This window comes from Puma concolor, chromosome D1 (genome assembly GCF_028749965.1).
Source record: "Puma concolor isolate L17-30 chromosome D1, mPumCon1.1.hap2, whole genome shotgun sequence".
NCBI lineage: Eukaryota > Metazoa > Chordata > Mammalia > Carnivora > Felidae > Puma > Puma concolor.
In genome coordinates, this window is record NC_141676.1 from 26,948,632 (window position 1) to 26,973,247 (window position 24,616).

Here is a 24,616-nt window from a genome sequence, read left to right on the forward strand (position 1 = left end):
AATCAAAGAAATTTGGACTGACCGTATCAATATCAGATAAGGAAGGCTTCAGAGTAAGAAATATTACGCCAGGAATGAACAGAGACATTTCATGACGCATCGATTCATCAGGAACACATAAAATCCTAAATGTGTTCTGTGCCTAATAACACATCTTCAAGATGATATAATGCCAACAGTACTCAAAGGGAAAACAGACAAATCCTAATCGTAACCAGGGATCTCAACACTCTTCTTTCAAGAATGGACAGAACACGCAGGAAATCAGAAAGGATATGAAGACATGAACACTACTCCCAGCCAACTTCACCTGACATTTACAGAACACTCCTCAGAGGTAGAACACACATTCTTTTCAAATACACATGAAACATTCATCAAGATAGACCATGTTACGACTCTAAAATCTCAACAGAAGTTAAGATTTACATCATACAAAGCATGTTCTCTAAGCACAATGGAGTTAAGCAAGAAATCATAAAAGAAAGGCTGAAAAGCCCTAAATATTTGGAAATTATATTTACACTTGCAAATGATTCATGGATCAAAAGACACATCACAAGGAAAATTAGAAAACATCTTGAATAGAAAGAAAAATAAAACACATCAAATTCTGTGGAATTCATCTAAAGCACTGCTGAAAGGCACCTTAAAAGCATTATATGCTTATGTTAGCATCAAAGTTTATTATATGATATTGATCTCAGCTTTCACCTTAGGAAACTAGGAAACTAAGGAGCAAATTAAACCCAAAGCAAACAGAAAAAAAAAGGAATAAAGGCAGCAGAAACCAATGAAAAGAAAATTAGAAAAACAATGAAGAAATTATATGAAATTAGGTGACTGTTTGAAGAGATCAATAAAATTTATAAATCCCCAGCCGGATTGATCAAGAAAGTCAAAAGACACAAATTACTAATACTGAAAATGGAGACATCACTTCAGATTATATAATGTTAGAAGTACTATATAGTAAGGTAATATTATAAACAACTTTATGCCAACGACCCCTTTATCCATAGTTCTGCTTTTCACAGTTTCAGTTACCCACAGCCAACAGCAGCCCAGAGGCAGAATGATCCTCCTTCTGACATACTGTCAGAGGGTCATCAATACCCTAACACTATGTCCCAATGCCTACATCATTCACCGTGCGTCATCTCACCACGTTGGCATGTTATCACCTCACATCATAACGAGGGGCGAGTACAGCACAGTAAGATACTTAAGAGACAGAGAGACCACATTCACTTAACTTTTATTACAGTATTCTATTACAGTGTTCTATTTTATTATGATTGTTGTTAATCTCTATGTCTAATTTTTAAGTTAAGCTTTATCATAGGTATGTATGCACAGGAGAAAACACAGTATATACAGGGTTTGGTACCATCAATGGTTGCAGGCATCCACTGGGGGTCCCGGAATGTATTCCCTGTGGATGAGGGGGGACTACTGAAAATTTTATCACTTAGATGACATGAACAAATTCCTTGAAAGACACAAACTACTCAAGCTCATTCCAGAAGAAACCGATACATCTATTTTTAAAAACTGAATTTGTAGTTAAAAGTCTTCCCACAAAGAAAATCAAAGGCCTAGATAGACAGTCTCATTGGTGAATTCTACCAAATAATTAAAAAGGAAATAAAATCAATTCTACCCAAACCTTTCAGAAAATAAAGGAGAAGGAAACATTTCCTAATTTATTCTGTGAAATCTGGTAACAAACCCAAGAAAAAAACAAACAAACATCTTTAAGAAAACCACAGGGTAGTTATTATTCATGTGCACAGGTATAACAATTCTTAGCAAAATTTTAGAAAATGGGATCAAGAAATATCTAAGAAAATTAATGATTGATGAGTTTTATACAAGGAATACAAGTTTATTCAACATCTGGAAATCAACCAAAATAATTCATCAAAATAACAATGAAAAAGGAAAGATTATCTCAAAAGACACACAAAAGCATTTGACAAAATTCAACATCCGTTTATGCCTAAAACTCTCAGCAAATTAGGAATATGAATTTCCTCAACTTAAGGAATCTACAAAAAACCTACAACTAACATTAAAGACTGAATGTTTTCTCCTAAGACCAAGAACGAGGCAAAAATGTCTGCTTTTGCCATTTATACTCATCATTGCAGGTTAAGACAGAGGTCTTAGCCAATTCAAAAAAGCAAGAAAATGAAATCAAAGCCATACAGAAAGAAAGAAAGAAAGAAAGAAAGAAAGAAAGAAAGAAAGAAAAGAAAAGAAAAGAAAAGAAAAGAAAAGAAAAGAAAAGAAAAGAAAAGAAAAGAAAAGGAAAGGAAAGGAAAGGAAAGGAAAGGAAAGGAAAGAAAAGAAAAGGAAAGGAAAGGAAAGGAAAGGAAAGGAAAGGAAAGGAAAGATCAGTTCATGCTAAAAATTCCGAAGTCTCCCAGCAACCTTAGTTTTAACTAATTTGCTGGGAGGTACATTACAAATTTCATAACCTGAAAGTTCATTTTGAAAAAGATATAAAAAATTAAAACTTGTATAAAGAAGAGTGATATCTAAGATATATGTAAAATCTAAAACATTTTTCAATCGTTTTGGATTTTTTACTTTCTAAAATGTTAAGGATTGCTTTGTTCAGATATCATACCAAAAACATGATTTACTCAATACAATGGAATCGGTTTGTTTCTTATAAGAAAAGTGAACCAATTCTTTTCTTTAGTACTAAAATACACCCAGATGATGAAACCAAAATAAAAAGCTGCACAATGTGCCTTTGTAAGTAAAGGATTTCACAATAGTTAGCACATGTACTGTATTAAGTAAATTTAACTTTACTAACCTCTGACCAGACTTTGTCTAGCTTTTAAAACAGCTCCAAGGTCACAGTCAGTAGTAGCATATGCATGTGGTACAGTACTTTTAGATTCAGTTAACCTCTTGGCAATAACTCTTCGAATATTGCTAGCAGGGATTTCAGTGAATGTGCCCTGCAAAGAAATTGCAATCTGTCCATTAAACCATAAATGGAAGTGGAAAAAGCAAATTCTAATACTATAATCTAGTCTCAGTAACTTAACTCTTGGTAATTAAAGATTAACAGAGGAAAAATACTATTAAAAATTCTTAGTATAAGGAGGAATATAAGAAATCCAGAGAGCTTTAATTTTATAGTATACAACTGTAGAAAAAATTGGTAAAATCCATGTCTTAGTTATAAATGAGAATCTTATGTTACTTTGTATAAGATGATCAAAAAGAAATCTACCAGGTCATGAATAATTCTCCCATGGGTGCGTGTATGGGACAGAGACAGACAGACACACACATACCACTGTAAGCAGCTTGTTACAAATATCACTTAATAAAACTCAAAGCATCCAACACATCAACAAACCAACAACAGACAATTCCTACTTATAAAAATGGTGTGCAGTAGAAAAAGATAATGTACGGATAATCTGCCAAACTATTTCTATTTTGGTTTGTAATTTAAAAAGAAATCACATGAGTATCATATTTCCTAAAAATTCATAATAAAAAGTCTAAGTGAGATAATAAAATCTTCCTATAACTTACTATAGCTTTTCCACTCTGTTCTTTGAAACTCTAACAAAAAGCAGGATGGACATAAAACTACCTGTGATTCCTTCCTTGTCCTTCACTCCACTCTGGGACTAGATCACAGTCACTTCTAATCAAGCAGCTAAAAATATACCTGAGTCCTTAGGAAACTAAACACTTTGTTAGTAAAGTATTTGTTCAGATAGAATGAATGCTCTCTGTATACCATAAAAATTTGAAAGTAAGGTTTACCTTCCTAATTTGAATAACCTACTTCTTAAAAACATATGATTTGATTACACATAAATTTTTTGTATATGAAGTCACGAATCATGAATTTACATTAAAAATTGTTTCCCATGAAATTTGTACTGTTTGCAAATTCTTTAAAATACTATACTGGAATATATTTCTCCATCAGAAAGAGCAAGATAGGTTTGTTTATTTTTTAAGTGCCCAGTTTTTTTTTTTTTTTTTTCCCTTTCAGTTTTACATGAACCTGATTATCCTGCATTTCTTCTGATGGGAAACAAATGACATGAAAGATACTAAGAAAGGGAGGTAAAAAGAGGCAAAATGGAATATTCTGACAACAAAAAAGGGCTGTTACTGCCTCCATCTGAGAAAGAATGACTAGCTATACAGTCTCTATAGTTCTTCACAGTCAGAGTATCAATTCCCTCAGTCAAGGGGCGCCTGGGTGGCTCAGCCTGTTGAGCGTCCGACTTCGGGTCAGGTCACCATCTAATGGTCCGTGAGTTCAGGCCCCACATCAGGCTCCAGCTGACACTGTAAAGCCTGCTTTGGATCCTCTGTCCCCCCATCTCTCTGCCAATCTCCCGCTCATGCTCTTTCTCTCTCAAAAATAAAAATAAACATTAAAATAAAACAGCCACAGATGAGGGCTAGTGGTGGCTACCAACCATTAGTACCACACCAGAGAAAAGCTACGTGAAAAGCAGCATGATTAAAGAGCCTACTTATATGGCACTGGCCTTGAAAGTTAGCACCACACAAACTGGGTTTGTGCTAGGAGTCTGCACGACATGAAGTATCTGGAGAATTTTTTCTTTATCACTGTTAGCTACTACTAAAATGGATTGGTAGAATTACACGTAAAACAGACAGCTGGGGCGCCTGGGTGGTTCAGTGAGTTAAGTGTCTGACTCTTAATTTTGGCTCAAGTCATGATCTCGCAGTTTCCTGAGTATGAGCCCCAAGTTGGGCTCTGGGCTGACGGTGCAGAGCCTGCTTGGGCTTCTCTCTCTCTCTCTCTCTCTCTGCCCCTCCCCCACTCATGATGTCTCTCTCTCTCTCTCTCTCTCAAAATAAATAAACTAATTAAAAAAAAAACCAAAAAACAGACAGTAATGGTTCTTATTGGGTTCCTAGTTCTCACTTAAGTCCGAAAACATACAAATCTATTCAAATGACATTACCACTACATTCGGTTGTCCAGGAGTTGAGACCGGTGGGATCATCGGCCGTGTGTATGGTGGCGTGGCCATGGCCTGTGGGGGCAGAGGCACTGCGGGAGTAGCTAGAGGGGCTGGGGTGGGTCTGGATTCAGTAATCTTGCCCGTTTCTTTCAACTGGACCAGTTTGAGAGCATCCCTGAAGAGAGAGATAACCACGATTAGCAACAAGGAATAGAAGAGAACATTTAGAAAATGGAGATACGGAGGGAAGGTACTGAAATAGAGAGATGTCAAGGCTGTGATGCAAAATGAATTACTTGAGGTACACAAGCAAATCTTATCTGGTCTGCTGATTCATATTATTCACCCAATGGCTACAATATTTGGACATTTTCAAAAACCAAACAATTTGAATTATATCAAAGTTTTGGGCGTAGATATCTTTAAAAAGGAAATTAGTCCTTTTCTCGGGGGGGGGGTGTCATTTGGTAGACGAACAATTCTTAAACCATACTCTCATTCTTTATACTTGTCAAATAATTTTCACATGGCATTCAGAAAATGTCAAGTTTCTGATGACTTTTATTAGTATATTTACTAAATTACTGGATTTTCTAGTGTAAATAACCTTGTTATGGTCAGAAACTCATACCATTTTAAATATTGCTCAAAATGTTAACAGCATCATCTCATGAAATAAACCTACCCCACAGCATCATTCAGAATGAAAGATAACTAAACTAGTAACAGACTTACCCTGCATTAAAGGTATCTTTGTTTTTTAAAAGGATGTAAGTGGATGACTAAATACACCAAGCTTTCAATTTATGCTAAGTTATAGTGGGTATGAAATAGTACATTTTCTTAAACAAAATGCCTTCTCGAAAATTATAATACCTGACAATTTAAAAGAACTCTCTTCAAAAACAGAATTTTATAGTAAAAAAAATGTTTTAAGCTAAAAACTTTTTCAAAAAGGTTTTATGTAATCTAAAAACAACTTCAGGGTGACACTAATTTAAAGGCAATTTACATCCTTTAAATTTCTCAAACACGGTTAATTATTCGTTATTGTTTACTGAAAGAATTGCTGAGGGGAAAAACCTAGCATCTGCCGGGCATGTCTGAAATTATCCTTCCCCGAACAAAACCTTTTTACTTAATATGGCAACATGGTAGGCAGAATTCTGAGACGGATGACCCCAACATTCTTGTATACACAGAATTATTACCTGGTTACACACCCTGCATAATCCCTTGTGTAGGCCTGTGAGTATGATGGATGCCGCTCCCCTGATTAGGTTACATTATGTGACAAACGTGACGGATTTTGTACACACAATTCAGGTCCCAAATCAGCTGACATGAAGTTAATCAAAAAGCAAAAGGAAAATTACCCTGGCAGGATCAGACACATCAGATAAGCCCTTTAAAAGGAACCAGAAAGTCTTTCAAGAAGAGATTTGAATGGAGAGAGACTCTCCTGCGGGCACCGGAGAAGCAAACAGGCACTTGTGAACAGCCTGGGGAGATGACCATGTGGCAAGGACCTGAAGGAGGTCTCGAGGAGCTAAGACCAGTCAGTCCTTGGCTAAGACCCAGTGAGGGGCTAGAGTCCAACAGCCCCAAGGAACTGAATTCAGCCAACAACCATGTGAGCCTGGAAGAGGACTCCAACCTTCAGATGAAGCCCAAGCCCTGGGCCAACACCTTGATTTCAACCTTGTGACTATAAGCTGAGAACCCAGCCATGCTGGGCCCTGGCTTCTGACCTACAGAATTGTTAGATGATAAATAAACGTTTTAAGTTACTAAGCTTGTTGTAATGTTATGCAGCAACAGAAAACTGACCCAGGCAGGAATGCTCCAACCTGGGGCACATTATTAGAGGAATCCCTCAATGGGTCCTAATAGCATTTTTAGGAAGGAGGGTCCGTGCTTTATACCAGGTCCAGAAAGGGGTGCATGGAGTTAACACCAAATATAACTTACTTACTTCAAAGTTAAAGAGCTGACATTTAATATGAGAGGTCGGCTGACGAAGAAACCTTAAATGTTTTATCATCTTGGATCCCTAACTAAGCATTCAAAGTGGGAGTAAAAGGGGCACCTAGGTGGCTCAGGCCGTTAAGCATCCAACCTCAGCTCAGGTCATGATCTCGCAGTCGTGGGTTCAAGCCCCACGTCGGGCTCTGTGCTGACAGCTCGGAGGCCGGAGGCTGCTTAGGATTCTGTGTCTTCCTCTCTCTCTGCCCCTCCCCTGCTTGTGCTCTCTCTCTCTCTCTCTCTCTCTCTCTCTCTCTCTCTCTCTCTCTCAAAAATAAACATTAAAAAAAAATTTTTTTAAGTGGGAGTAAAAGTGGAAAAATTAGCCTCTTATGTATGTATTGTGTTTATGCTAATTACATAATTTCATACCAGGCCTGTGAGGGAGGTATTATCATTCCCAATTCAAAGATGAGTAAGTAGGCTCAGGGAGGTTAAATTCCAAGTCTAAGTCAGTATTTCTCAATCACCTACTCTGTTCCACGTGTCAAGGATACAGTGTTAAACAAGACACTTCCCATCAAACAGCTTTATTCTCTGTTATGTTAATCAGGCAAACAAATGACAGATAGTGATGTACTATGAAAAAAATAAAGCAGAATAACAGGATGAGTGATGGGTGAGGATGGGGGGGGCGCCTGGGTGGCTCAGTAGGGTAAGTGTCTGACTCTTGATTTCGGCTCAGGTCAGGATCTCACAGTTCGTGAGACCGAGCCCTGCATCGGGCTCCATGCTGTCAGCGTGGATTCTCTCTCTCCATCTCTCTCTGCACCCTCCCCACCACTGCTTGCGCTCTCTCTCTCTCTCTCTCTCTCTCAAAATACATAAACTTAAAAAAAATAAATAAAATAGGGCAGATGGTCAGGGAATGCCTGAGGAGGTGGTATTCACGTGGAAAGATGAAGGAGCAAGCCTCGAGAAGAGCCCGGAGAAGCATGTTTCCAGGCAGGGAGAGCAGCCAGGGAAAAGGCCTCTCTTAAGGACAGAAGGCAGGTCGGCACGAAGAGAGCAGTGAACAAGGGGAGGGGGTTAAAAGATGAAGCTGGAGAGGTGGGCAGCAAGCAGCCGCCAGGGCTGGCATCAAACCCAGGTATGGCCAACTTCAAAGCCTGTGCGCGTTCTACCACTTTTCTAACACCTCTATGCACATAGTATGCAAATATAAACCACAGCAGAGTGAGAATAATTTTTTCTCACATGAACACATCAGAATAGAATTCAGCACATCTAGGATTAACAGCAAGTCTGGGACTGAATGAAAAAATGCAATCTATGTAATCCAAAGCTAAACGTAGGCAGTGCTGGTTTTCAGGGCATGGGCAACAACACGGTTGACGGGAACAGAAAGGACCGGGAAGAGGAGGAGATATGCGGCCTAGGGAATGACCTTGTGTACCGTTAAGGCCTTGAAGAACAAGCTTACTTCTGTTTGGAAATTAATTTTTAATTTAGATTTAGAACCAAAAGCACCAGTTTCCAGTTAATTATGATAACATTTACATATGAAGTAAATGACTGGCAGCATCATTTCTGGGGATTTATGCCATGAGCCAAAACCCTAGCCAGATAAATAAAAATATGAGCATGGATATATAAGGCCTCTCTGTTGATTCAGAAAAATGCCTTCAATAGAAGATACTTAGCTTTTAAAGGCTCTTACAAATCACAGCTGAACGTTACTAGTCTCTTCCCATTATATAAAATACATCTCTCTCACAAAACCTATTACTAATCTGGGTTTTAAATCAAATTACAGTTTAGTATCAGAGTGGCATATCTAAAATACATTTTATTTTCTTTATATGGGGATCACTAGTTTACTCTCAGTTATCAGTTAAAAATAAGCAGATAAAAATAACAGGTAAAGAGACTAAAGAATCTAAAATGCCTGAATACACTGATTTAAGAGTGGTCACACTAGGGGCGCCTGGGTGGCGCAGTCGGTTAAGCGTCCGACTTCAGCCAGGTCACGATCTCGCGGTCCGTGAGTTCGAGCCCCGCGTCGGGCTCTGGGCTGATGGCTCAGAGCCTGGAGCCTGTTTCCGATTCTGTGTCTCCCTCTCTCTCTGCCCCTCCCCCGTTCGTGCTCTGTCTCTCTCTGTCCCAAAAATAAACGTTGAAAAAAAAAAAAAAAAAAAAAAAAAGACTGGTCACACTAAACTGACACATCTTTATTTTTTAATTTGTTTTTAATGTTTATTTATTTTTGAGAGAGAGCGCGTGCAAGAGCGAGCGGGGGAGGGGCAGAGAGAGAGGGAGACACGGAATCCAAAGCAGGCTCCAGGTTGAACTGTCAGCACAGAGCCGGAGGTGGGGCTCAAACCCATGAGCCGTGAGATCATGACCTGAGCCGCAGTCGGGCGCTCAACCGACTGAGCCACCAGATGCCCCTAAACTGACACTATCAGCATAGGTATTACTATTTTATCAAGAAAAAAAATAGTTTAGTTTCATTCTTGTAGTAATTAAGATTCTTGGGTAGAACAGCTCTTAGTAAAGAATAAAAGCAAGAAGTCATTAATCATAAACAAGAAAACAGAAAATCAATTCTGGCCACTGCTTCACAGTCAGCTTTTATTGCTAATTTCACACTTACATACCTCGTAAAGTATAAATGTTAACTATTGTTTAATAACAGCCAACAATTTAGTTTCTATAATGCAGAGAATGACTTTAATGATTCTGTCCATGAAATAATTAATCAGACTAGACTGAAGAATTAAGTAGGCATTAAAAGCTCTAAAAATTAGGAGAAAAACAAATACACCACACACTTCTGCAGAACGGCAGAAGGCACCTTGGTGGTTCACTCAGGGTAGAATCTTCTCTACCAGGATCCCTTAGAGAGTAATTCATTTGGGTGGGCAATGACTTAGTTTTCAAAAGAAATACTATGACAAGAATGCCAGACACTTGCCTGTCACACTGGTCAGATTTTTGATGCTGTGATATGAATACAAACATTAACTACAACTATGACTTAAGACACAGATATACCAAAGATGTTACGTTACAGGCAAAGAACTTAAATATATTCTCTCTAAAGGTGGCCCCAGCGCTCGTTTTCCTAAAATACTACATACACAGGCAAAACAAAGTCCATATGCTTTTGCGCAACATATATTCTGAGTGATATGTTTGAGCAACATTAAAATAGCAACCCTAACACTTAGGATCTACTTCATAAATACAATGCATCAGAGGCACTTCTTCAGCAGTTGGAACTGATTTTTCTATTCTACTTGCATTTTTAGTTAACAGTGGAAAAAGGAAGGATGTCCCTCCAAATTCCAAGAATGTGTGCTAAGGGATTTGGGGGGAAGCTTATGTCAAAGCCTGCAGTTTTTCAATCTTATCAGAATATGCCATTTTTGTAGATGACAGCAAGTCAAAGTTTTTCCCAAAGTCCACCTTAACGTTAAACTTAAAACACAGGCATCTTTAGTAGCATACAAAGCAAAAATCCTGAATAATGCATGCTTTCAAGGATCTTCCCACGAAATCTTTTGTAATGTGTCAAAGTTTGAAGACCAAAGGTTGACTCCCTTATGATGCAGAGTTAAAGAATAAGGACAGGAAAGAGAACTGGATATGAGGAGGAGGAAGATAGCAAAAACATTAAACATGTAACTCTATTTTAACAGTGCTGCCTTTGGGTATACAGCAAGACAATACCATTTTGTTCTCTTTAATAAATGTTACATTACTGTTAGAACTTCAACTGAGGTTTAAAAAAAAAGGTATTTGGGGACGCCTGGGTGGCTCAGTCGGTTGAGCGAACGACTTCAGCTCAGGTCATGATCTCGCGGTCCGTGAGTTCGAGCCCCATGTCGGGCTCTGTGCTGACAGCTCAGAGCCTGGAGTCTGTTTCAGATTCTGTGTCTCCCTCTCTCTGACCCTTCCCCGTTCATGCTCTGTCTCTCTCTGTCTCAAAAATAAATAAACGTTAAAAAAAATTTTTTTTTTAAATAAAAATTAAAAAAAGGTATTTGTTCATCAATTATGTATTAAGCACACATGGAAAGAGAAGGGAGAAATGAAGAAAGCACTATTTCATTCCTCTGCTGTCACACCAATGAACTGCCTTCTAAAATGTCACCTGATCACCAACTTCAAAGACTTTTCTCAGATCACACATTCTTAACTTTTTATCCAGTTCCTAGATATCCTCCAAAACAGGAATTTCAGCCTTCTAAAAGTTTACCTCCTGATTATCTCAATTATAACTACTGCTCTACTACCTACCAAACCTCCCTCTCTAGTTCCAAAGTGTTTCCTGCAAATAACATTCACCTCGCGGACCCTGATGCCTGCGCGGCTCGTCAGCACTGATAATAAGCTTCAGAGCTACCCCATCACTCACGCCACTGAGACAAATACTTTCTCAAAGCCCTTATTGTATTTATGGAGCCAAAATTTCATGACCCGGATCAGAATTCCAACTTCAGTCCTTGACTGGTTGCTATCCTGGTCTATTGTTCCACATTCAGTCCTTTACAAAGGCTTCTGGATTCTGTCCGTAGAACACTGTCTGCGTCAGAAATCTCTCTTTTACTTCTTCCACACACATTCAAGCATTTTTTATCTTTTACCTGAATTACTTTATAAGCCTATTAATTTATCTCCTTACCTCAAGTATTTTCCTACTCCAATTTATCTTATGCAAATTTGCAAAATTAATCCTTCTAAGGTACAGCTATGATTATTTTACATTTCACCAAATCTTACTCGATGATTAATGAATTAAATATAGACTCTTTGTCCCATCCCTCAGAAATATAGGTGAGTATCCCTGGTTATGAAGAAAGATGCTTTATCCCATTTTTACAGGGAGTTTACTGAAGCATAGACTGGTAGATTAATAAAATTAAGGTATGAATAGTAGATACGAAATAGGGATTAACGTGGGAGAAAAACTAGGCTTAACTGGCTATCGAGATACTTAATTTTAATTTTTTATGGCTACGTTTTTAGGTCCTGTAACTAAAAATTCACAGCCTAGGATGCTCTTTTTCAGTCAGGAGTCAGGACAGCTGATTTCCTGCTCATGTAGTATGGCAGAACTTCACAGGATGTGTTTAAGAGAACCACAGACATGTTTGATGAGCAAATCAATAAGGCTATAATACAGATAAATGAGACTATCTAAGAATTAAGGAGGTACCGCTCCCCATAAAAATAATACACAAACATAAACTAATGCTTTAATGAAGACTAAAATAACGAATGGAAAAAAAAAAAAAAAAAAAGGTCCCTTGGTCCAGCACTGCCACTTAATAGTTTCATAACCCTTGCCCCATCGCAACTTAAAAACTTTTAAGCCAGTATCAGCGATCACTTTTTATCAATATTATATGAACAGGGAATAAGCATATTGTTTTAAGACATTAACTCAATTTGAAGAATTTAATATTACTGCCATAGAAATATAACATATAACACTACTGCAATTTTACATTAGTTCATATGCCTAAAGGATTAACCTTTGTCTTCCCAATAGACCAAGTTTGAATAGAGCAGGCGCTATCTGTTCTCATACACTCCTGAAAGAAACAAAATTTAAACAAATTGGTAAAACATATCAGTGTTCTTGAACAGGAAGACTCAGGATCATCAAGATATCACTTCTTCCCCAACGTAACTTACAATGCGATACAATCCCAATAAAAACACCATCATCCCCCTGCGGAGTCCCGTCAGCAGGGCAAATGAATGGTTTAAAATTCATTTGGAAGAATAATAAAATAAGAATAAACCAAGAAAACCGGTCTATTGAAAAAGAAGAGCAAGGATAACTCTATCAAATTTTAAATCTTACTTGAGAATATTTATAATTAAGAGTGTGGTACTAAGCAAGTGAGGTACTAACTCATGGACAGTGAGATCAGTGCAACAGAAGACCTAAGAGGGCCAACTGCATATGGAAATCTCTTTGGTCATATCATTGACTAAATTCCAAACAGATAAGAATGAAAGTATTTTTAAAAGTATATATCTAGGTTTTAAAAATTTAAATGTGATCGCTAACTTATTTCAAGTAAACGTAAAACAATACAAAGGTTCACCACTCTGCACTCTAACTTTCTGCATTTATCACCATTTCTAAGGATCTGGCTTTGTTACCAAATTAGAACTGTTCTTCACTAATGCTGTAATTATTCAGAAACAACCCTTGCACAGAATATAATTTTACACTGCCAAAGCAATTAAAAATACAAAAGAACAGTATACATCCTTTTAAATCTTAACACTGAATAAGCTCTTCTTAAAATACTTTCAGAAAAGGATGATCATGATAAATAATGGAATTGGTTGTTACAAAAAGCACAAACAGGGGCACCTGGGTGGCTTGGTTGGTTAAACGTCTGATCTTGATTTCAGCTCAGGTCATGATCTCACAGTTTTGGGAGTTTGAGCCCCGTGTCGGGCTTTGCGTTGACAGTGCAGAGCCTGCTTGGGACTCTCTTTCTGTCCCCCCCCCTGCTTGCCCGCCCTCTCTGTCTCTCTCTAAATAAATAAATAAACTTAAAAAAATTTTTTTTAATTAAAACAAAAAAAGCACAAACATACTCTTTAGTGAATATCCCCCGAGGGCCAGTGGCTGTGCCCTGGCTAGCATCCAGGGAGTGTTTTTCCAGAATATTACGGGCAGCTGGACTTAAACGGAACCTAAGAAGAAAACACAAAGAGATTAAGGAAACCAATAAACACTTAAATTTGAATCAAATGTACATAAACGTCAACAATTTTGCTGAAACTTAGAAAAATAAAAACTTACAATGAAATTAAAATGATTCCCAGAGATAGTCACGGTAAAATAAATTAATCTGTACCAATCTGGTTTACTTTACTACCAAAACATTTCATACAAAGTTACTTAGTTACTATTTCAAAATACTCTTTCAATAAGAGTAAATATTCAGAGTGCCTGGGTGGCTCAATCGGTTGAGTGTCCAACTCTTAATTTCAGCTCAGGTCATGATTCCAGGGTCATGACCCTCTGTCATGAGGATTGTCAAGGATTGAGCCCTGTGTTGGGCTCCGCGCTGAGCCTGCTTAAGATTCTCATTCTCTCTCTCTCTCTCTCTCTCTGTCTCTCTGTCTGTCTGTCTCTCCCCCTCTGCCCACCTCCCCTGCTCTCACTCTCTCTTTCAAAAAAAAAAAAAAAAAGTAAATATTCAAAAGAGGAGAGCTCCTATTTCAAGTAATAATTTTTCAAATGGTTCCTAATCAAACACATCAATACGGAACTAGATAAATCATTCCTTCATTTTTTCTGTGTGTGGTAAAAATACACAAAATTTACAATTTAAAACATTTTTAGGTGTACAATTGAGTGGCATAAAGTACAATTACACCAGCCATCTCCAGAACTTTCATTCTCCCAAACTGAAACCCTGTCCCCATTAAACACTAACTCCCCACTCCCCTAGCTCCCAGCAGACAGCCTTCTACTCTCTTTACCAATTTGACTACTCTGGGTAATTCACGTAAGTGGAATCATATTACATCTGTCTTTTTGCGGTTGGCTTATTTTACTTAGCGTAATGTCTTCAAGGTTCATCCATGTCATGGTATATGTGTCAGTGTTTCCATCCTTTCCAAAGCTGAATAACATTTCATTGTATGTATATGGCACATTTTGGACACATGAGTTGTTCCCATCTTTTGGCTACTGTGAGTAACACTGCTATACATGGTTATACAAATATCTCTGAGTTCCTGCTTTCAACTTTTTTGAGTATACACCGAGAAAAGGAATTGCTTGAGTATATACCGAGAAAAGGAATTGCTTGAGTATATACCGAGAAAAGGATCATATGGTAATTCTATTTTTAATTTTTTAGGAACTGCCATGCTGTTTTCCAGTGATTGCACCATTTTACATTCCTACCAACAGCGCACAACTGTCGTAATTTCTCTGTCAACACATTATTATCATTATTTTTTTTTAACAATAGCCAATCCAATGAATGTGAAAGGGTAGCTCGCTGTGGCACTGACTGGCAATTCCCTAATGATTAGGGACACTGAGCATCTTTTCACATGTTTATTGGCCATTCATACATCTTCTTTGGACAAAATATATATTTGAGTACTTGGCCTATTTTTTAAAAAAATTTTCTAATGTTTATTTATTTTTGAGAGACAGAGACACAGAGCACCGGTCGGGGAGGGGCAGAGAGAGGGAGACCCAGAATCCGAAGCAGGCTCCAGGCTCTGAGCTGTCAGCACAGAGCCCGACGCAGGGCCCGAACCTGCAAACAGGGAGATCATGACCTGAGCCGAAGTCGGACGCTTAACCAACTGAGCCACCCAGGCACCCCTACTTTGCCTATTTTAATTGAATTGTTTGTTTTGTTGTTGTTGAATTGTATCCTTTATATATTTTTAAAAGACATTAGTATTTACATGAAAGCAGTATTTTAGATTTACTCCAAAGAGTTAAGAGGCAAAACACTTACGTTGATTATTAGACATGGAAACTGAGACATACCAAAAGGCCACACAACTACTGAGTGTCCACTCTTCGATTATGACCTTTAGGCAAAGCAGCAGATACAAATAACTATACAGTTTGATAAAGATGTGAAAATTGAAAACTGAATAAAAGGGGCTGGGTCCAGAAGTGTGTAACTAAAAAATGGAGTAGGAAGGAACGTGGTACTTGCTCCATTTTAGGGAAACAGCTCTAGGCGCTATGGACTCAGTGCTATCAAATCTTTAGATTTTTCAGAAGAAACTGAAATTTTAGATTTTTGGTAAGATTAACTATAACCAATTCAAAACTTTTATTTAAGAAAATCACCGTGTGGGCCAACACTGTGCGGTTCACAGGTCTGCTGCTTTATAACCTACACCCCCGGGTCTCAGACTCATTAAGTCTGAGTGATGGATCGTCACAGAATGACGGGGTACACACTGTGGTCTCTGCAACAGGAGAAGAGCAGTGAACACAGCCAGGAGCCTGCCTCTGATTTTCATGGTAAATGAAGGGAAGTTAAAGCAATGCAGTCAGAAGTGCTGTGTAAACAGTGACGGGAATTTACAACTCAGCACTTCAAAATCACTGTGGATTTTTTTCTGACAAAAGCTGACATTGGTAAGCTGAAGGAAAAAATTTTTAAAAAGGAAAAATTCTGCACTTTTATTTAAGTTTGAAAGTGGTTCATAAGAGGACCCTTCTCGATGAAGAGCTTTTTCTTATAAAGTAATTTTGTATAATTATAGAGAATGTTAAAATAAATAAATGAACTTGTTAGAATTTTCTGAGTCCATCCATTTAAGCTATGCAAAGCTGAAATGAAATGGTGTTTACTAAGTGTGTTATACAGGGATAAAATTGAGCTCTAATCTGTGTCAGACACTCACATGCAGAATAGTTGCAAAGAAATGCATGTTAAGATGCTAATTCCATTTTACTTAAAAAAAAATTTTTTTTAATGTTTATTTTTTGAGAGACACAGAGAGAGAGGGAGAGACAGAGAGAGAGAGAGAGAGAGAGAGAAAATGAATGAGTGGGGGAGGGGCAGATAGAGAGGGAGATTTAGAATCTGAAGCAGACTCCAGGCCCTGAGCTGTCAGCACAGACCTCGACGCGGGGCTTGAACTCAGGAACTGTGAGATCATGACCTGAGCCGAAGTCGGAGGCTTAACTGACTGAGCCACCCAGGCACTCCTGCTAATTCCATTTTACATCAGTTATACATTTAAAACTGGAATTCACATTATGGTAACTAGAATTCCATGGATGAAAACACGATCTGAAATTTGGTATATTAAATTCCATCCCAGAAGGCTAAAACCTAATTCAAGTTCAACATGGACAACACAGACTGCTTTGTTCTCCACCAGGTGAGCAGAGCTTTCCTACTACCTGGAACAGGGCAGGTATTCAAGAACTATTTGTTTGTTGAATGAACAATGACATAAAATAATCATTCCTAGGCGTCAGTTACCTAAGAGAAAAAAAGGAAGATCAGCCACTTCATATATAAGGTACAAAGATGTTTGATAAAGATTAAGATACCCTAGGAGTTGCCATCACTTTTGGTTTCGTTTTGTTTTTTTACATCAGCATCCAAATAAACATACTCACTGCAGTTTTCCCGGTATATGTTCCTTTTCGACAGCAGTAGAAATCTGTGGTTCTGGCGAGGGGCAAGGCACTGATGGTTTTGAAGCTGGTGATGGAGGACCTACATCTTTGGGGATTTCAACATGTTTCCAATCTTCTCCTTCTTCAACTAGCAAACCAATTAGTGCACCTAGCCGTATATTTTTAGATCCTTCTTCAACCTATATTTCAAAAAGAAAATAACTGCAGAGATGGAAAGGCTCATGACCTCACCAAGTAGTTTACACAATTCTGTACTGATTAGAAAGATCTTAATTTGAGCTAAAATCTGCTCCCAAGTCAGCCTGCCTCCTCCTTCCACCCACCACCGTCCTTTCCTGCCTTCCCCCATGTATGCCTTCCTTCACCATTCTCCCTCTCCCAGTTATTCATGAGACAGCCTGAAAAAAAATCCAGAATCTCGTCTCTGACAGCTTTCAAATATGTAAGAGTGATCATACCATCTTCCTTTTGATGTCAATCGTACAAATCCAAACAGGAGACTATGGTTTCATCCTTCGACTGCTTGTCTTTCCCAGACAGTTTCTACACAATGGCTTAGGAATTCCAGGAGCTCACAAGGAATTAACTCTCCTAAGTGAGTCCTACTGACTAATGTTAACATAAAATATGTTCAGTGAACAGTCTCTGGAGAAAAGGATATCCCATCGTATAAACAGAATTGGTTAACTACTCTGGTTAATGTTGGTTTCTGTCTTTCCCTATATTTAATTTTTTCCCTATGTATCTATTTACAAAACCTGAGAAATAAAATAAAACCCCATGAATTTTTACAAGTATAACAGAAACACACTGGTGACTCAGCTAATCAAACAATTTTTCATAGAAAATGTCAATTAAAAGAATAAATAAGATTGAAGTTAAAAAAAAAACTTAATGTATTTTAAACATTTCAGCAGCATTCATTTATAAAGGAAGAGTTGCTTTTTATTTAGTTAGTAAGATAAGTCCCTAGAGAACCTTCAGATGACAATGTTTTTAAGTTCAGTCAGTACTGGAAGAAAATGTCATTCCTTTAAAATTTGTATTATTCTCTTTCAATTACATTAAATAAAGTTCATTACCGATGTAATGTAGTGAATAATAGAATGCGAGGCTGAAAGATGTGCATTAATAGAGTAATTATAAGAGCTTAACTCCTAAAATGGATATGACATTTCTGACTAACATTAATTTTGATGATTATCAGTATATGCACTAGTCTAAAAATAAATAAGGCATAAGTTCTGGAAGTTAGGAAGCTTTCAAAGTTTACTAATTACTGATGGAGAAGAACAGAAATAACACTTGGATGAAGCTAAATACATATATAAGACACAGGTACATAAGATAAGGACATTTCATGAAGTGCAACCTGTGAAAAAAACACAAAACAACCCAAGAACAATTTGTTTAGCTGTCTGTCACATACTGAAGTTTTAGTTCTGTGGACTACTCATTTTTTTTTTTTTTTACTATTATGTCAAAAGGATAAATTAATATTATTTCAAATAAAATTTTTGTTTTAAAACAAAAAATACACTCAACATGGATCAAGAGTGGACAGGAGAGGAGTGCCCCATTGGTAAGGGTTGGAAAGTTGCGCTTGAAGGGCCAGCAGGAGGCTGGCAGGACTGGGGAGCGGACAGTGGACGGCAGGACAGCAACGAAAGCAAAAATAGGCAGGAAGGCCTGGGGCAAACCTATTTCTCCATAGGACCACACACAGGCTGCTGAACTCCATCCCCAGACACAGACCCCAGGGATGGGGCCTCTTTCTTTACAAGAGACATTCCCATAGGCTGAAATGAATCACGGGCAAATGTGCTCCATACTGCCCACCGGAGCTTCCTCAGTGTATCCGCTAATAGGAGATGCTGAAGTCAGCAGAATTTCCCAACAGAGAAATTATTTGAGGGGGTTCACTCCACTCAAGGTGCTGGGAAAAACTGTATTTTGATTGTGATGTTAAAAAATAATAAGTTAAGCAATTATTTAAATATTTTCTTCTGTAAAATAGGACAGTGTGAGAGCTGCTGAGCACAGAAGGAGCATGCACTGCAGTCAGTGGCGTTGAGCCGAGTCGCATGGCTGACTTGGTTTGAAAACTTAGTAACAATTTTCTATCATGGTTCAAACCATTATACAGCTTTAAACTGTATTCTTTAATATACACACTTTAACTCATGTGCACAATGAACTTTGGTCTAAAAGGAAGGCACACAGAGGCGCCCGGGTGGTTCAGTCGGTTACGCGTCCGACTTCGGCTCAGGTCATGATCTCGCAGTCAGTGAGTTTGAGCCCCGCTTCGGGCTCTGGGCCGACAGCTCGGAGCCTGGAGCCTGCTTCGGATTCTGTGTCTCCCTCTCTCTCTGCTCCTCCCCCACTCAGCTCTGTCTTTCTCTGTCTCAAAGATGCATAAATGTTAAAAAAAAATTTTTTTAAAGGAAGACACATAAGAAATACTGACACTGACAACAAATCAATGGCAAGCTAAAAATGCACAGCGGGGAGAAAAAAAACACTCATTAAGTCTTTGAGTAACAGTTTGGCATTCAATTGCCAGGCACTGTTCTAGCACTGTGTCAACTCATTTAATTCTCCTAACAACACTACAAGGTAAGTGCTATTATTATTCATGTACAGATGAGGAAACTGAAGCACAGAAAGGTTAAATAACTTGCTCAATAAGGGAGGAAAGGGACCTAACAATAAAAATTATGTTGAAAAACTACAGTCTTTAAAAAAACACCAGTGACACAGTATTAGCGTGAGATGCAGCTAAGAAATTGATTGGAGAACACAAATAAGTACCAAAAATAATGAATCTTTGTTTTTTAATTTTCGGATGATCATGTAAGCCCTGTCCAACGTGGAGCTTCAACTCACGACCCCGAGATCAAGAGTCACCTGCTCCACCGACTAAGCCAGCCAGGTGTCCCTAAAGCAAGTACGTTTTACAATTTTGCTTTAAAATCCATGGATTTCAGAAAAAAAATCTATTCTTGAAAATTGTTTTGAATAGTAATGGTCTACCAATATTATAAAATCTATCAGTGAATGTTTTGCTAGTCAATAAATTAAAATTTCAAAAAATTATAGAAGTTCAAATAATCTTCACATCCCCACCCTTTACACCCTCAAAAGTATCCTGGTTTGTAACAAATCATATAAGAAGCCAAACCAGACATCTTTAATAAATTCTCCAAATATGTCATCCTAATATGCTATTTTATTAATTTATCACTTAAAACACGTCCTGTCCAATTTGCCAGATAAATTTAAGACTAAGCTTATGAACTGGCATGTGTGTAAAAATTTTAAGGTTTTCCGCACAGCAATTTACCAGTGATTAAATAAGACTTTTTAACAACTCCCTCATTAACTGAACTAAACTGGAAATGAATCCTAAAATTATCTACACTGACAGCAATTGCTCTTTATTAACATTATTAAGAGCTTCTAAGCTTTTTTCTGGTTCTAATTAAAATGTAATAATTATTAGTTTATATCTAAAATGGAAATCAGATGCAAAAATTACGAATGAGAAGAGAATGAAATTGGGCAGGGGAGGAGAAGAATACAAAAACCTCTCAAAGACTATGCAAACAAACCTCCATGAAGAGCAAAACAGACAATAATTTCTAATTGTTTCAAAAACGTGGGCAAACTAAAAACTAGAGCTTTTTGTCATCACTTGCCTTTTGATGAGATCAATCATCCAACTCCTTGACTCTGAAAGTAAAGATCTCTTACATGTATTCTTATTAAAATCATTTTATTACTTGCTCATATGAGAATTATTCCACAGTGAAAGACAGGTGTAAGTGGCAGGAGGGTGGGAGGGCTGAGAGTGGAGTAGGGTGAAAGACTAAAAATCCCCAGTAACATCACCTTGATTTTTTTCACCAGAAAACTGTGAACATTAGGACATGAATACACTCCCATTCCTATTACCCAAAACGCATGTGGAATAATAATAAAGCCACAAGGCCCTAAAATATACATACAATCTTTTCTTTGGCAAGGAAGTAGCCACTTGTGCTGCTAAAGCCCTTATCAATCACATACTCCCACTAGGCCCCCTACCTGTTCGGAGCATTAGGGGCCAGATGAATAGGCACTACCGACCTATAACACTGTTAGCAATGTGAAATGCATTACAAAGCAGCTAAGTGGGAAAAGCTATCAATTCTGAAAGACTTTCATAGTCAAAGGACCCAGAGCTAGGACTAAGAACACAGCTTGCCAAAAGCATACACAATAAAACATAGCCGGGTTTGTTACATATTGTAATTCAAGCAATCTTTTCCTTTTTCAAACTCTGCATAAATTAGTTAGAAACTATTTTTTAAATTTTTTTAATGTTTATTTATTATTTTGAGAGAGACAGAGAGAGAGAGAGAGAGAGAGCACGAGCATGAACGGGGGAGGGGCAGAGAGAGGGAGACAGAATCTGAAGCGGGCTCCAGGCGCTGAGCTGTCAGCACAGAGCCCAACACGGAGCTCGAACCCACGGACCATGAGATCATGACCTGAGCCGAAGTCGGATGCTTTTGGTATGAATATTTATATTTTCCTTATTATGAAGGTATAGAAATTTTAGTTTTCCATTCATATTTCCTCCAAGGAAGTATTTTCAACAATGTGTTTTAACGTGGCTGTTAATATTGTAGATGACAAGTAAAGAAAGTTTGATAATCAGAATGTAAAAAGCAACATATAAATGACTAGAAAAAAGGGGAAAGGTTTCTAGTAGAAAACACGAATGGAAAACTATACATAGATCTACATCTAAATAGACTGTAACATTCCCAAGTGTAGCCTCTGGATAAAATGTACAAAGGAAGGTGTTCTATCCATGCCCAAAACAGAGGTGAGCTGGTGTCTCAGAACTGAAAACCCATCAACAATGGACTACTAATAGATGTGCGGCATCTCTGTACCAAACTACAGAGGCCCAAATGAATACTAACCATTCAGTCGCGAACAACGAATACAGATTATTAGGTAAAAAAACAGACTGACATGTGAGCTAATGGTCACCAAGAGCTGGGTGAGTAATTGCAATAATGATGAAGACAGCAATATATATTGACACTTGGTGGGCAATAGGTCTTGTAATGAGTATATATGTATTATCTCAATCTCTACTACTATCCATAATGTAGATAGTATTGTCATTATCCTCATTACGAGGAAAAAGGCACAGAGAGGTTAAAGAATTTGCCAACTATTACATAACTAATAACTAGCAGAATTTATTAGCTATATGAATCAGGCAGCAGTTTAACTCCAGAGCCTACACTCTTAGCTGTTACAACATATCATTACATGTTCTAGAAGAAACAAACACGCTCCATCAGTGAATATATCATGTAACCCTAAGTAGGCTTTAAGCATTTTATTTTAATTTTCACAGAAATGCTACTATTTCATTATAAAAACAATATAGCTATTATAGAAAATTTAGACAATAAAGAAAAATAGAAAATATGGGGTAGGAGGATCTTAGTTCCATCCCCCAAAAACAACTGACATTTTTACAACACTTTAATCTTTTCTATACATGTTTTTCTTTAAAGTCCTATAAGATTGGGGCACCTGGGTGGCTCAGTCGGTTAAGCGGCTGACTTCAACTCAGATCACGATCTCAAGGTTTGTGGGTTTGAGCTCCACAACTGGGCTCTCTACTGTCAGTGCACAGCCCATTTCGGATCCCTGTCTCCTTCTCTCTCCCAAAAATAAATGAACATTTAAAAAAATTTTTTTTAAGTCCTACAAGATTATAATCACTGCCCATATACAATTTTTAAATTTTTTAAAATGTTTTATTTTTGAGAGAGAGAGCAGGAGCAGGGGAGGGGCAGAGAGAGAGGCAGACAGAAGATCTGAAGCAGGCTCTGCGCTCACAGCAGAAAGGCCGACGGCTGGGCTCGAACTCATGAACCACAAGATCATGACCTGAGCCAAAGTCAGACGCTCAACCAACTGAGGCACTCAGGCGCCCCTGCCCATATACAATTTTAAAAGTGTTTTTTCAAAAATTTTAAAAATTTTTATTAATGTATAACATGTAAAGAAATTACATTTTTTTCTAGAAACAATTTTTAATGGCTACATGATATTCCACGTTTTCTTCTGTTAACTAACCTTTCTTTTATTGCTAGACACTTTGATTGAACGTCTGTACTAATAGCTTCCACTTCCAGTAATAGCATTACAGTATTCAAGGCATAGCTCCATACTTTAAATTAGCGATAAAGCAAAGATTGCCCAGAGAGGAATATTCAAAATTACTGCATCTATTTAAATTGGGATCTCAAAGGAAATGACTTCAGTTTTGCTAAACCCACAAGTATATATATATCATTAAAAAGCTCATGAAACAGAAAATATACTATCAATAGACAAGACTGTCAACTCAACTATATTTAAGTATGTGGAAAATACCACATATGTATCTTTTTATATAGATATTTTTAAATGATTGCAAAAATGTCCCAACTGTAAGGATGAGTCAGAGTTGGACCAGGCCACTGAGTGAGGCTATGAAACCTATAGACAAGAATCTGCACTGGACAACTTAAGATATTCTTGTCTGGAGAACAGGAGCTGAACAGATGGTCACTTTACATACTTCCAATCCTGGGAGTCCTGGGGACAGATGAAGAAAGGGTTTCCTGATTTCGTGTGATACAGTAACACGTTCCTTCTTTCTGGTTTAACTGACTACAAACTAGGAAACTGCGAGTGCTGAGTTTTAACCTATTGCTTTGTCTTCAAATTCCACCTCAAAGAGCCTTCTCTCTTCTCAGGCCAGAATGCTTCTCATTCTCTATGAAGAAACCCAAAACACTGAGTACCATTGTCATGGTTGAAATATTTCCATGTTGTCTGATCATCACTGGCTATTATCAGACCTTAAAACTCAACTATTTTAAACATCTGAATTAAAAATGTATTATGTACATACAGATAACACAACACTGTAAATACAGTGGTAAAAATAAAGGGTGACTCTAATTCAAGGAACTTCCCATTTAAGAGATCTTCATCCTGTCGAAGACATCAAAATATAAACTTACCACTATTTTGGCCAAGATGCCATCATCACTTGCATCTAAGGTAACCACAGCTTTGTCAGTCTCTATTTCACATAAGGCATCTCCAGCACTCACAGCTTCACCTACAAAACAAGACTGGGTTTGTTTTGTTTTTTTTTTAAAAAATATATGAATATTAGTATGTGGGCTGGAGTGTGCTTAAGTAAAACATAAATAATAAATACCAAAATATTCGGTAGCTACCTCTGGGCTATAGAATTACAAGTAATTCTCACTGTATATGTGTGTGTGTGTTTGCACGTGTGTATAAATGTATGGTTTGCTGTATTTTCCAAAAGCTCTATAATGGACATAAACTATATCTGTTATAATAAAAGACAATTACAAAAGATTACTGAGCAAATGTTAAAAAATGA

At 37.6% G+C, this 24,616-nt stretch overlaps 1 protein-coding gene across 2 annotated transcripts in view; it reads right to left on the bottom strand.

Annotated features, from left to right (window-relative positions):
- Nucleotides 1-24,616, bottom strand: part of PDHX (pyruvate dehydrogenase complex component X) — a 73,303-nt gene that overhangs the window by 19,617 nt on the left and 29,070 nt on the right. For both annotated transcript variants that reach the window (XM_086677698.1, XM_025928069.2), the window contains exons 3-7: nt 24,222-24,322; nt 17,116-17,315; nt 13,587-13,685; nt 4,992-5,166; nt 2,831-2,978 (exon numbers count right to left, since the gene is read on the bottom strand). In XM_086677698.1, the coding sequence (XP_086533824.1) occupies nt 2,831-2,978; nt 4,992-5,166; nt 13,587-13,685; nt 17,116-17,315; nt 24,222-24,322 (723 nt within the window). The remainder of the gene's footprint in view (nt 1-2,830; nt 2,979-4,991; nt 5,167-13,586; nt 13,686-17,115; nt 17,316-24,221; nt 24,323-24,616) is intronic.